Source organism: Trematosphaeria pertusa, assembly GCF_010094035.1.
Source record: "Trematosphaeria pertusa strain CBS 122368 unplaced genomic scaffold BU26scaffold_5, whole genome shotgun sequence".
In the NCBI taxonomy this organism is placed as follows: Eukaryota; Fungi; Ascomycota; class Dothideomycetes; order Pleosporales; family Trematosphaeriaceae; genus Trematosphaeria; species Trematosphaeria pertusa.
The window spans coordinates 405,640-419,510 of NW_022987216.1; the positions used below are offsets into that span (position 1 = coordinate 405,640).

Sequence of the window (13,871 nt, forward strand, 5' to 3'; positions counted from 1 at the left end):
TTCATCTCGTCTCTTCTCTTTCAAGAATCTACATCATAGCGTTTCATTCGTCTCGTTTCTCTTCTTCCTGCTGTTCTTCTACAGATACACCCATTGGCGGTTATGATTTTGCATTTCCAGCGCTTGCTTCATTTCCTTTTCAATTCTTAGCCTTCTCTCTTGTCTTTAGGTATCTGCTTTTCCAGCGTCACGGTTGTGTGCATTTGAGCGAGCGAGCGGCAGGACTACACGTCCTTTTTGAACTTTCGCAAAAATAACATCGATACGTTTCTTTAATCAAGCATTTCCAGTATATAGAGAGAAAGCCGCATCGCTGCTATGAATTGTAGACTACCACATACACATCCTCTTTCACGCCCCTCTCTGTTCTCTCTCTCCACGTCCAAAAAATTCCTGTCATCTCTCGCATCACAATAGCAGGGCTGTCCCTGGCGGTGAATCATCGCTGATGACGTATCCCGATCACCCCCGCCGTTCTCTCCGAACAGCCGCAGAGAACAGAGCGGGCGAACCCTACGTGGCAACACCTCAAAAATCTGCTCCTGCGCGCTGCGTTGTCAACGGTTGGAAAAGGAGGGCTGGGATGCTGCATGTCAAGCCCCATGGTTACACAAACAAGCCTCACTTTTTGTCATACAAGCCGAACCAGTGGTACGAGTCAACCCATGCAAGATCGCATGAGGCCGCCCTACGATTCTCGCGCAACAACAATCTTCTTGCCTGAACGCTTCCGTTCATCCCGGCCCAATATACTCCCTATTCTGCAAGCGGGCATTACCTTGTCGGGGCGCGATGTGCTTTCGGCCCCACCGGTAACGGTCCGTTCTAGAAAATTTCGAGAAGTGAACATGAGATGGTGGGCTGTTGGTTACAAAAGACGAGGGGTAGTTTGGCTCTTGAAACATGCTTAGCAGCAGGGGAGATCCTTGTCCGGCAAGTTCATGCCGCAACAACTCCTATTTCCACGCACGGAAGGGAGCTGAGTATCCTTCTAGAATGCTGGTATTTGCTATGCTATAGGCTATGGGGGTGCATGTTTGCAATAAATAAACTTTCAACATCTTTCATGGACGCGGCGCGGAAACGTGGGCGGTTTTCAAATAGAGAACGGCAAGTGAGTGTGTGGAACGTGGAGATTTCAAATAGAGGTGCGGGAGGCAGAGCTGTGGGAGGTCGGCATTGTTGCGACAATGTTCATGCTGAGACTAAACCAACCCGACGGAGTCATGGAAGGGGGATGGAAAGTTCGATACAACGGCCGAGCGTCCTTGCCTTGCATTCCCGGAGTAGACTAAAGGGCCGCCGCCATGCGAACATGTTCGAACCTTTATTCATGCGAGCGGGTCAAACAGCATGTCTCGCAGAAGCGAAGGCTCGCTTGGTTTGGCGAGTGCGTTCGAGAAGGACTTGCGACGGCAGTCTACCACTATACATACTTCGAACCGGTGGGAGCGTCAACGGCACGCAATCCACAGGTTCGTCGACTGATGAGTCGTGTGGTGATACACGGCGTTACCGCTCACCTTCGGAGGAGGGCGTGTTCGCCCCCGGAGCGTGCAGGCTCTCTCCTGGCGCGCGTATATAGCCGTCGTTGTCTTTCAGTTATGCCTGGGATCGCAGTCTTAACACTCCGCGAGGTCCCGTTGACGGATGACCGTTGGTCATGGCCTCCTTATGAGGAGGGAAGTATTCCGCTTATATCCTTCCACAACGGGGAATCACCCCGTTCTCTTTTCGAGGCATTATTGCCTATCCTGAAGGCATTCGCGGTACGGCACTTCCAGCGACGTTCGACATCGGGTGCGAGTGCGAGTTCGCTGCCGTCGCCGGCATGAGAACGCAAGCTCCCCGTCAGAAGCAGTGGATGTTACGGTACAGCGTCCGCACCAATCGCCAGATCCGCATCGTCTGAAACTGGCCACGAGAAGGCGGCTCGATTCGGAGGGCGTCGGGATGGCGGTTCAAGTGTTCACCCGAAGTTTGGTTCCGGAAGGGAGGCGGCGTCGAACTGCTCGGGGAAGCTCAGGCGAAACTCTATTGCACCTGCAAGTCAGACAGTCAGTCGACGGCACGACTCAAACTCGGCCAGTTCGGTCAACTCCCTGCCAAAGAAATGCTGAAAGAAGATACAGTCTACCCACCTTAGCTGCCAGCCACCCTGCCAGGCACGGCAACACAGCGATCAATTGCCGGTCGGTGCTTATCGCACACTAATTGCTTCGAGAGAGTAGACATTGCTGCTCGCTGCTGCTGCACAGTCATCCGCTCGCAGTCAGACGACGCTACGGCTCTCGATCGCAAGGCTTCGCCGCACCTGCTTTTAGGCTCGTGCTAATGCGGACTGAGCAGGATCGCTCTCCAATCCCTTGGAGCCGCGTAGTTGCTCGTCATTCACCGGCTGGCCGCTTACTTACTCGACTAGTCAGGACAGCATGCTCGAACAGCTGGGACCGGGGGGAAGTGAGCGTAGTCGCCGTAGCTAGTTCGGGCTTGACTGACTCGTAGGGGGAACATCGCGATTTGGCTTGCAGCCGGGCGAGCTAGTGCATTTGACTACCGAAGCCCTATGCTAGGAGCTACCTTATCGAGCACCCGGATATTGAAGCGATTTGTGAGGCGGTGTTGACGCAGGGTCTGGGATGTGTGTGCTGGATCGTGAGCTGGCTTGCTGTTGCTGCAGAGTGACTTGTTTGAGGATAGGGAGGGAACTTCGATCAGGGCAACCGTTGGGTTGCTTCGGCACTTGGGCAGCAAGTCAGGGACGATTCAGTCGAGCATGTGGCAGGAACCATGGGCGGATTTTGAGGTTTGTGGGCCGAAGTTCGGAGAGCCCGACCCTTGGTCCGACTTCTCTGACGTCTCGTCTGCATGGAACGTCAACAGTCCAGTTTTTCGAGCTCAGCCTCCAGCTCATCACGGAGGCTGAGACACTGCCTTGACTCGTGACGGTCCGGCCGCCCGGTGTTCCAAATTCGCAGTGAGTCTGCTGTGAGAAGAGAGACTGTCGCTTCGAGAGGCGGCTCTTCGAATGATCTGAACTGAACGAAAATAGACAAGGAGCACACTCTCACCTTAGACTACGGCGTGGTGTAGAGTCGTAGAAGGCTACTCAGGGCCTTGAACCACTACAGCTTTCGTAAACTTTGATTGGAGGTTCATGCGCATGTCATCCGAAGAGTTTCGACTTCACGTCTCTCCTTCGTAATACTTCACTTCCAAAAAGCACCACCACTTCAAGCCTCGCCTTCCCAACCATCCCCTATACGCCTCTCCTCTAAGATTATCACGAAGCGACATGATCCCTCAAAAAGCCACTGACAGCGATCCAGATCCTGCCCCAATGCACAGGCAGTAGTGCCTTCTACGACGGAGAACGACGCAACCTCGAAGTCAAGTCGCACAACCCTAGCACCCCTCCAGAACTCCAATACAAAACCACATCCCCTCCCCAAACTCCCCTAATCAGCCATCTAGCCGTCCTCGCGCCGGCCCACGAAACCGCCAACAAACGCCTCTACACCGCCTCTCACCGCCGCCAGCTCAGCTTTCCTCCCCCAACCCGCGGCCCCTCAAACGCAAATCACCAACCTACCAAAAGGTACATGGGAGAAAGCAGCCCCTTACTCACTCATGCGCAAATCCCCTTTCCTCGCGCGGCTCGACCCATACGCTTCGACTCGAGCCGCCCGCCCGCCACAACCACACCGATCAGCGAGCACCTTGCCCCGCAGACAGCCAGCCTGCTCAGCCTTCCACGCACGCCCGCTATCACCGTCACACGGCGCCCCTGGGGGAAAGCGGCAGAGAAGGGGATTCGAAAGGCCGTGCCTGGCACTGCATGCGATCACATCGCGCGCGGTGGCAGAGCAGAGCAGAGCAGAGCAGCTAAGGCAACCAGTCGTACCGTACCAACGGAGCCAAGAAAAGCTCCCCGCAGATGAAAAAGTGTGGTTGCACGAGCCTGAGCAGCGGGAAGGAAGGAAGGAAGGAAGGGGAGGGGAGGAGTGTGCGCCACGGCTCCTTGTTCCTGTCAGCGTCGCACGGCGTTTCGTTTGCGGCGCGTGGGCATGTCAGCACCTTGAGGGGACGTGAGCTGTCACTTTCTCTTCTGCTTCTGCTCAGTGTCGCTTTTGCACGTCTCTGGTAGGCGATTTCTCGCGATATTAACGTGTAGACGCCCCTAATGTCTATTGCACGTTTTGCAGACGCAGAGGTTTCGAGGTCGTGCGACCAACAGCATACAGCTGCAATCGAGCCAACGAACCGTTCCCTCCACCGCTCTTCTTCCGTCGCAAGCCGCTCGTCTCGGGTCCCACAGCGTAAACAAAGATGCTGCGGGGGCCCGGGCCAGAGACGTCTGTTTCCCACCATAGCAATCTTTGTACAACTTCGCTTCGCTTCGCCTTACGATCTTCTACACTGAACTTCGCCCTCTTGGCGCAGACGCGCTCACATCAAACGGGAATCGACGGGAACGGGAGGCAGCGGATCAAGGAATCGATATGCTATACTTAAGTGGCGGTGAAGAAGCTTGAAAGTCGGTGAGTAGGTGCTATGTTGGGGGAGTATGGGGTCGGGGATACTGCGGTCAGCGACAATGGAGGTAGCAGTAGGGCGAGACAAGGAGCGTGGCTTTTGCTGATCGCGAAATAAAAGAACTTGGAAAGACGCATAGCTTAGTAAAGGGCAAACCTTTCGAAAGAAGCCTGAACACCATCGTCAATTCATTACTCAAAACCACGGTTTCCCACAGGCCACCACTTGGGCAGTTTGTAGACGGCATCCTAAAATTACCGATCTCCAGCGTCCACACGCGCATTAACCACAAGCACGCCGGCCAGCATCGAGCTAAACACAGGGCCCCACACCATCGCGAAAACCAGCTTCCGGGATGCAGGAAAACCCCGTCATCTCATGTGCGCCCATTGCAAACAGTCCTTCCGGCCGAGAAAGAAGACGTCACCGCCAGAATGCGCTCTTCACCGCTCATCCGAGGAAGCGAAAGAGCGAGCGCGGGCTAGTAGCCTAGGCGAGCAAGGCCGACGGCGTCAGTTCGAAGCAGACTCATTCCTCGGACGGTCGCGTCTCGCAACCCTGGGCGAAGAAAATGCGACTCGTGCCGGCGCCCACATTCTTGATGCTGTACGTGTTGCCTGTGAACCATGGTTTTAGCTAAGAGGTCCCCACATAGCGGAATACGCGATCATGCGGGACATAGCGACGCTAAACGAGCTGTAGGGAAAAGCGTGGGGACGGCCAAAAGAGGAATAGGCAGTGTGAGTGGTACGAAAGAAGCATGTCGTACACGCATCGGAACAACGATGCAGCCGAAAAAGCAAGTACCGCATTGGGAATGAGGGGGTGAGGGGGATGTGTGGGTGGTTTGTGCGCTGTAGCCGCGCGAACGACAAGAAACGTCGGCCGCATGTTACACAGCATGCGAGGAATGCAGTGTGCAGCTGGCTATTGCACGCTGCAGATGTGGCTGGTGTGCTCGCTTGCCCCGGTCCCACTGTGCGACGTTGCGGATGGATCGCGAAAATGCAGTGCAAACATGCACACTGCCGTGGTGTCGTCGGACCAGGGGATAAGCATAAAGCAACCACCGTCGTACAGAGGGCATGCGCGATAGCGATTGCAGAGTTTGAAGAAAAGTGTGAAAACTTACCACGAGGGACCTGCCATACTCCACCGCGGTGGACCATGAAGACGTTTTCGTGGACCTTTACTTCCACAGCACCGCTCATGACATTGAAGACCATGTGCATGCGCCTGGAGTTCTTCGTGCGCTTCATCTGATCGGCTTGTAGCTCGATACATCCCCAGCTCAGGAAGTTTTCGGCGCCAGCGGATGCCAATTTGGTAAACTTGAACGAAGCATCAGCGACATCCACCGGCTGGATACCTTTCCGAGCCCAGGCAACGGCTGCGTTAGAGTTAGCACAGTAGATGACTATAGCAGAAATGAACAAGGCACATACTAGCTTCGATAAGGTCGCTGGACGAGACTTCGGTGACCGGGTCGAAATCCCGATAGATGCCTGTGAAGATGCCATCGTCCTCCTCCCAAGGCTCAAGCTCTTGCTCCTCCTCTTCCTCAATCGCTGTGAGAGCCCGCTTTTTGCCTTTCACCCTGCCTAGCCCATGCTTTCGGGGCGCGGGCTCTTTGTCCTCGTTGCGAACAATTGCTTGCATATTGCCCTCGGGATCGTACTGAATTTGCTCGTTCTTCCAGAAGTCGATTGGCTTAACGCGATGCCTGCCGGTGCGTCCTATACGTGCAACCGTGTCTGGGTCAAGTTCTCGGAATACTGACAGATGTCGGCCGCGGCCAAATCTCGAACCTGCTGATGTGGTAGACATCTGATCGAGATCGGCCTGGGAAATGGGGTTCCCGTACACATCGACGAGTTTACCGCCCTCGACTTCTTCCTTCTCTGGCTCGTTGCCGTTCGTTGTAGGATCTGCCTTCTTCTTGGGTTTAGTTAAACCCTTTGGCTTCTTGAATACAGGCTCTTCCTCGTCCTCTTTCTCCTTTTGCTTCTCTTTCGCCTTGCCCTTCTTCTCCAGAGGTACAGGCTTCTCGGGTTGTGACTTCGCTTTTGGGGGCCGTCCTCGAGCCTTAGATACAACAGAGGCATCCTCTACTAGCTCTGAAGCGCCTCCGGTCGTATCCAGTGCTGCGCTCGACTCTTCCTCCGTCATGTCCGAGACGCGTTTCGACCTTCGGGGCGCGACGAACTTCTTGCTCTTCTTCTGTGGCTCCGGAACCTTTTCCGGCGCAGCTCCTCGCCTTCGTGTCTTCGGCGCTTCTTGCTCCTCTTCCGCCGCTGACTCTACTGCATCACTCTTTCGTTTCCTGCCCCTCTTCTCTGGCTGCTTGACTGGTAGAGGGATTACCTCAGACTCTTCCACCTCATCAGTACCGTCGATCTGCGCACCAGCGAGGGAGTCGTTTCCTATGTCCGCGACGTAGCTCTCTTCCGCAATTGCATTTACCATTATGGAATCCTCATTCGATGTGATCTCCTCTTGCATGCTTTCCTCGAGCACAGCGCTGTGGGCACGGATTGGTGAAGGCTCAATGTCATACACATCGCGGCGCATTCCACGACGCATTCCACGGCGCTGTGCGGAGCCACTTAGCGCTGGTGTCTCCTGCAAGCTGGATTCCTCTTGATCGAAATCGAGACGTCGATTGACTGCGGGGTGTGATGCGGCACGAAATGGACTGGACACGTTGTTGACTGGCTGCACTCTAGGGCCCATGGACGACTGTCGGCGCGGAGAGGAGCCGAGCGTGGTCTTCATGGGGGAACGCGACTTTGGTGGGGGTAGGTGTGTTCGTTCGTTGCGCACAAGGCGGGTGGACGTCGCGAGGTCTGGGAGAGAACCTGTAATTCGAAACACGGTCAGTATGCGCTCTTTGAGTGACGCGGTGCTAGCACGTACTTTCTTGTATGTCCATCGACTCCGACCCCGTGATGGTCCCGCTCCTGAGAGCCGCTGCGCGTTTTGGGGGAGACTTCTCCGGTGAGGAGAAGATGCCGGAGATAGGTTCGAGGCCATGCTCGTCGCGCACACCTCTATCCTCAAGTGTGATGCCAGTTTTCCTAGTATCAACGTCAGCCTCCACGCGTTGACTGCTGCGCTTCTGGGAGCTCACCGGCCCTGGACGCCGACATCATAAAACTGGTTTTCGCGGTTTTCGCGCTTCCTCGAGGGCGCCATGTTGTGAAGGTCAGTGAGAGTCGGCAGCGAAGCAGAATATAACCTAATTAACGCGTTGGCGGTTGCGCGCTTTAGTGCTCGAGGGAGAGGTTGCGCAGCAATGTTGTTTGAGATGGACGTGTTTTGGTGGCGCTAAACGACGTAAGCGGACTAGTGCCCGCCACCTGTCTTCCCTTTCCCTCACGTGTTCTGTTCGGTCGCACTGTTATCCTTTCACTAGAAATGTAGATGAACATAGCATGAAAGTTTAACAGGGGGGGCCACCGAAATTCACTTCGAGGCCCTCGCCTCCGAGAACTGTCCCACGGTACCGGCTATACGTCAACGCGAGCACGGGGATTCGCGTATGCTAGCTGAATCCCATTGCTACCAGCCATCGGGACTGCAGCCTGGCTTCGGGAGCTTCATGGCTTTCCGGGCTTTCATGTATGTATGCCCGCGATCGATCCAACACCCAGTGCAACTTTGAGAGAGCTCAGAGGGAGGGTTTAGAGCCAAATACAACAAACGTACGCGTAGCTTAAAATTGTTACCGGAAAGCTATCTCAGGAGAAACCAGTACCTGGGGTAAGAATGGGCAACTGGGTGATGAGAACCCGTAAGCGTTTAGACAACACAACAAGTAGATACTAATAGATATGATGTGGGCGGGCTAACTTCGACGTGTTTACCGCAGAGCGCCTGTAGGATGCTCGCGTCTTTCCTTCCGACTACGTCGAGCGAAATTGATGACTCGCAGGGCGCACGCAGCACATCAATGTAGCCGTCCGGCTTGGCTTGTTGAGGCAATAAGGATTCCCCCTCGATCCGGTGCTACACCTGGAAGAGATACCCTCCCAGATCAGCTAACTAGGCTGCTTTATTTCTGACCTTCTGTCAGCTAACTTCAAGTATGGCATGCCATAGGCTTTCCCCATTCACCTAGGTAGATGGTCCTCATGAAATTATCTCCCCTAGTCTCGTACACAATGTTTGACCGAAGTCACTTCACTACTACTCCATTGCTTCTCTCGTCATCCACCCAGGCCGGTGGTTTGCGACGACAGCACAATCGAACATATCTACCCCCCTCGCTTGTAGAAGCAACTCGAAGCAAAGGAAAAATGCCGTCAAGTACGTACTAACCCGTCCAGCTAGCCAGCGGGGTTGCTACTGATAAAAGATTGGGCAATACCCGTTCCACTCAACACTCCCTCTGTACACTACGACCCATAAGAGCAGCCTCGTTGTATAAGATTTCGCGAGGAAGTTCAAGAAGAAGCCTTCACGCATTCGAAACATGACATGAACGGACGTCTTCTGTATTCCTGTGCTATAACGCATCGACTAAGGGAAGCAGCCTACCCTCAACCCAACCCAACCCACAACACTCCACTTCCCGAAGCCCACCATCCTTTTAACCTCCACACCGTCCCCCACCCCCTCACTCCCACCCTCACTTCAATCCAATTCCAACCGCCTCGTGTCGGCGGTCAGACCATTCAAAACCTCTGCAGCGTCATCCGCGGTTCTGCCTGTCCATCCATCCCAGCAGAGCGGTCTCGGGGAAAAGAAACCGGCTTCTAGAAATTCGTTAGCCTTGGCAACGGCGTGATGAAGCGGCTTCGGTTGCGGAAGGATACCTTATTTACTGCAGCTTAATTTAGGCTGAGGTATAATAGATGGGCGATATAGATATCGGCCAACTTCGGCAATACAGCGAACTCGAGATGAGAGGATCACCGGTGGGGTAAAGAGAGGGGAGTGCGGGATGTTAGAGCAGCGGGTGGAGAAGTGAGGAGATAGCTTCAAGTGGCGAAGCGAGAGGAAGGGTAAAGTGGCAGGTCTGCACAAACAGGATAGAAAACTAGTGTAATGAGGAGTGATCAGCATCCACGTCCGCAGACAGGATATCAATTCCGATTTTCCTACGTGATCGACTTCGCATCCAAGGCTCTAGAAATCCTGCGGCAGCAAGAAACTCGAGCGAGACGTCCGCCTACCTCCCGTGCTTTTAAGTATCCAGAAAAGACACCGCTCCCACTGCTCTGCTCCAAAGAATCCTCTCCCCCATCTTCCACCGCGCAAAATCTTTCTGATTCGTGACTTTTCCGTAACCGTTCTCTTGACTGTAGGGCCAGCCAGCCAAGAACCAAGTCCAATAATGGCGGGCGATGATGCTTTTTCGTAAGGGTCGAAAGACGGCAGCCAGCCGCAAACTGAGAACATGTACAAGTGAAGGAAAATCGTAAATGCCGATGGCCCGTGAATCATGGGTTCATGCCAAACTAACGAAGCTCCCGATCCAGCGTGATTGAAAAGGGTGATCGTCGTGTTCAAAATCAAGTCCAGACCAGGCAATCGGCGTTGAAAAGAGGGACCTAGTTCGGGCAGGCATTCTGGACGTGACCGGGCTGCTTGCAGCGGTAGCAAACGCGCTCGGCAGAGGTCTCGGACGGGCAGTCTCGGGAGAGGTGACCGACCTCACCGCCTGTTCGCAGGGTCAGCTAAGCGGGGCATTGACGTTAATGTCTTCAAGTCTCATACAGTTGTAGCACTTCTGGCCTTGGGTGCAGTCGCGGCTCATATGGCCGAAGCCTCCGCATGAGTAGCACGTCGTCTGTCGGGGTCCGCCATAGCCGCCAGCGCCGCCGCCGCCATAGCCTCCTCCATATCCTCCGCCATAGGCAGCACCGCCACCTTGGGTGCAGTTACGGGCGATATGACCCCGCTTTCCGCACTTGTAGCACTCCTGGCCGCCGCCAGCACCGCCCATAGGCGCGCCTCCGTCCTTGGTGCACTCGCGGCTAATGTGTCCAGCGGAACCGCATCGGTAGCAGGTCTTCTCGGCTTGGGGAGCGGTGCATTCGCGGCTCAGATGGCCCTTCTCACCGCAGTTGTAGCAGGTGGGGTTACCCTTGCTGGGGCAGTCGGCCGCGCGATGGGATGGGTCGCCGCCTACAAGAAAAATGAGCACAGTTCCTGAGTGAAACCAAACGTGGCGGAGTGGCGGATAACGAAAGAACGCAACATGAAAAACGGATCAGAGAGAAGTCAGTAAAGGCCAGTTGTCTTGGTCGAACGCTGGGAGCGCGTCACATGACAAGGTGGGTGGTCGGATCGAGGTTCCGTGTCGGATTGGTACCCATGACGTTTTCGTTCCTAGAGGTAAGCCGCAGAATGGCGAATTGGCCGCCATAAGAGAAAGTCGCCTTTGCGAAGGCGCACCAACGTACAGTTGTAGCAGCCGCGACCGCCGGCGCCTCCTGCTGCTTGGTAATCCATGCTTTGGGTAAGGCTTGTTGCTGGACCTGGGGGCGTGTGAGTACCGTCATGAGCGGCGCGCAGCGGGGTGGCCACTCACCTTCAAGGCCGAGTATCAGGCAAACGAGCGATAAGTCTGGGTCGCAGACGAATGTATCCAACTATCCTGCCCGCAAGAGCAAGCGATTCTGGCAATTGAGTCGTCGGCGCGCGAGGTTGACGTGAAGGTGGGAGAAAGCGAGGGGACTTTAAGAGAAAATATCTGCCCGCAAAAGTGGCAGGTGTGGGCGAGCTCAAGCGCTAAACCAAAGGCGGACTAGCGCGACCGTTAGACAACCTTCTCTGGAAACGGAACTGGATGAATGGCGAGCCACAATGTGCGTGATGTTGCAGCTATGGCACCATGGTTTCATTGGCATGTCACGCCTTGGGCTCCTCCGCAATTCTCTGCCTCCACTGGTGTTTGACCCTTCCATCAAACAGGTCGCAGCGTCTCTTTGTTCGCTCCTGCGGTGACATTTCCAGTTTGCAAAGTCCCGCTCGGCATCTCAGACACGGCATGGCACATGCAGATCTTGGGTCCATTGGTGCCGCTAGCGAGACAAAGGAAGCAGTTGGCTACGTGTAGCCGAGCCACAGTTCACATGAGCCCCACTGCGAGCAAGTCCGCGGATGGAGCGGCGAAAGCGTCCGGTGGCGCGCTCTCATCCTTTCTAGCACATCGTCCCAGCTCGAGCACAGCTCCTGCTCGTCAGACCACACTCGCGCTCAAATCAACAAGTCTTTCGTGTATCTCTCCTTTCGGTTTCGCTTAAACCATTCGCATCACCTCGCTATGCAAAGCTGAATCAACCAGTCCACGAGGAATTACCGACGACCGCCACCCTCGCTCTATCTACTCGAATGTACTAGGGAAAGAAAACGCCTCGCCGCATGCAAAATGATGAAGGGGGTATAATGACGATAATGAGAAGCTCGTGTATACGTGTCTGAGATGCCCACCAAGCCGACGCTATGCTCAAACGGAGTACCGTGAAATAGGGGACGAGAGGAAGAACGAATCAGAACTGAAAGGCAAGGCTGAGCATAAGAACTTTGATAGGTAGCCGGATGCTCAGACATTACCTTCGGGCCTGTTCAGCTGTTAGGACTTTCGTTCTGCTTTGAAGGTGGTTGGGGGCGGGATGGCCGGACGAAACTTACCAGACTCCCGTTCCCGCCAACAGCGGTCCTCTGCTTGCCCAGCCAACTCCTCGGCGCCTCGCTCTTCCGCTGCAGAATAACGGTGTTGCTCTGCAAGCGCGTCGTCATATCGTACCAGGCGGACATGATGAGCTTATTTTCGCGGCGTAGATGCTCGAGTTCTTCCTGGAGCTGCTCCTGTGCCGAGTTAGCAAGGAATAGTCGAAGAACGGTTGCGTTGGTAGGGAATGACAATGATAAGGTGTGACAGGGCGAGACCACAAGACTTACGGATCCCTTCTCCACACTCTCGTTCTTCGCCTTCTCAAGCTGCTCGCGCAAGTTACCGTTGGAAATCTTCTGTTCTTCAAGTTCCTGGCTCACAATTAGCGCTCCGTCCAAAATCACAAACACCTCATGCAAACGAGCAGTGCGGGGAGAATAACGCCGCAAAAGGAGAATAAGAAGACTGAAAAGTCGTGCGGATAAGTATACTCTTCAACCGCGCCAAGCACAGAACAACTTGCCAACTTCTTTTTGGGGAATGGAGGAAGCTCCGAAGACAAGTGCATGCCAAACGGATCTCCCGTCGCAAAAGCCGAGGCTCCTTTCGTTGGCGAAAAGAAGTCCGCGATCCTCTCTTCCCACCTGATTTTTGTTGTGCTGGCCGTGGAAGCAGATACTACAGACATCGACTGGTTCCTCGCCTTCTCATTTCCTTTTCCTCTGGCGGGTGTTGAGGGTCCGACAAGGGTAGCAGCGGAGTTGGATATGTCCAAACCCCGCCTTGACCTCGCTGTCGACGTTGGGGATTTGAAAATGATTCCACTTATAGCTTCGACTGCGGGGGAGGACGATGGTTCGCCTTGGGGCAGTTGTTGGGCGCTTACTTTCTTCGCTGAATCTAACGCGGCTTGCGATGCTAGCACTGTCTCCGCGATGTCGGAGGACGTAGCATCGAGGACCTTTGGTTGGGCCTCTGATGGAGCCTTGATCACGTCCTGAATCTGTTCTCTGATCCTTCGTAAGGTCTCCTCTTTCTTGAGCTGTAATAGCTCTGGGCTGAGACTATCTTTGTCTAGAAGTGCCGCTCGTAGGAGGCTGCGGGCTTCTTCGTTCGAAAGTTCGAGATCCCGTAGCTTCTGGTTCATCTTTTGCTGCAAATTGAGTAGACGCTCGTGCTCAGCTTGAACAGCCTCTGTCTTTGCCTCATCGCTAAGGTCGGATTCTGTATGCGGTGAGCTATGGCGGACTAGGGGTTCAGACGGCATACTTTTGTTGAGTTCGTTGCGTAGCTCAGCCACCTGGAGGTCCTTCTCACGTAACCTACGATGCAGCTCCTCAAGCTCTGTCTCGGAGGCTTGAAGCTTCTGATTTTGCTCGAGGAACGGTCTATGTTGGCTAAGAGTCAGCAGGCTGTACCCTTAAGAATCACATGAATGGGCATACCTCTGGCTTTCCTCATCCTTATTAGCCATCATGTCCGACCTCAATCCGAGATTCTCCTGCATCTGCTTGAGCGTCTCCGCCTCTAGCGACTTGAGTCGAGCGGTCAAAATGTCGACCTTCTGCTGTAACGCGATGGCATCTGCGCTTACTCGCCCTTCCAGAGAAGCCTTCGCGCTCGCAGATGCCTCAAGATTGTCCACGCTTCGATCCTGCTCAAGCTCGTCTTCGAGACTGCCTCCGCGACCCGCATGATTTGAAGATTCCAG

The 13,871-nt window shown here is 54.6% G+C and overlaps 2 protein-coding genes across 2 annotated transcripts; both read right to left on the reverse strand.

Moving 5' to 3' along the window:
* Positions 1 to 4,665: 4,665 nt before the first annotated feature.
* Positions 4,666 to 7,816, reverse strand: BU26DRAFT_517450 (uncharacterized protein). Its single transcript, XM_033828580.1, has 5 exons — positions 7,667 to 7,816; positions 7,453 to 7,613; positions 5,982 to 7,394; positions 5,669 to 5,926; positions 4,666 to 5,153 (listed from the first exon to the last, which is right to left on the reverse strand). Exons 1-5 carry the CDS (start codon positions 7,729 to 7,731, stop codon positions 5,065 to 5,067), a joined length of 1,986 nt encoding a protein of 661 aa, XP_033685629.1. The 5' UTR covers positions 7,732 to 7,816; the 3' UTR covers positions 4,666 to 5,064.
* Positions 7,817 to 9,521: 1,705 nt separating this feature from the next.
* Positions 9,522 to 10,619, reverse strand: BU26DRAFT_267380 (uncharacterized protein). The gene is made up of 3 exons (XM_033821329.1): positions 10,438 to 10,619; positions 10,258 to 10,386; positions 9,522 to 10,091 (listed from the first exon to the last, which is right to left on the reverse strand). The coding sequence occupies exons 1-3, from the start codon at positions 10,484 to 10,486 to the stop codon at positions 9,667 to 9,669; spliced, it is 603 nt and encodes a 200-aa protein (XP_033685630.1). The 5' UTR covers positions 10,487 to 10,619; the 3' UTR covers positions 9,522 to 9,666.
* Positions 10,620 to 13,871: the final 3,252 nt, after the last annotated feature.

Excerpts from the sequence above, each read along its gene's own strand:
- BU26DRAFT_517450 (XM_033828580.1), bottom strand. The coding sequence starts at position 7,731 with ATGGCGCCCTCGAGGAAGCGCGAAAACCGCGAAAACCAGTTTTATGAT. Across the intron at positions 7,614-7,666 it reads GATGTCGGCGTCCAGGGCCG|GAAAACTGGCATCACACTTG; the intron begins GTGAGCTCCCAG and ends CGTTGATACTAG. Across the intron at positions 5,927-5,981 it reads CAGCGACCTTATCGAAGCTA|CCGTTGCCTGGGCTCGGAAA; the intron begins GTATGTGCCTTG and ends ACTCTAACGCAG.
- BU26DRAFT_267380 (XM_033821329.1), bottom strand. The coding sequence starts at position 10,486 with ATGGGCGGTGCTGGCGGCGGCCAGGAGTGCTACAAGTGCGGAAAGCGG. Across the intron at positions 10,387-10,437 it reads CTACAAGTGCGGAAAGCGGG|GATATGGAGGAGGCTATGGC; the intron begins GTCATATCGCCC and ends CCTATGGCGGAG. Across the intron at positions 10,092-10,257 it reads AGGCCAGAAGTGCTACAACT|GTCCCTCTTTTCAACGCCGA; the intron begins GTATGAGACTTG and ends TGCCCGAACTAG.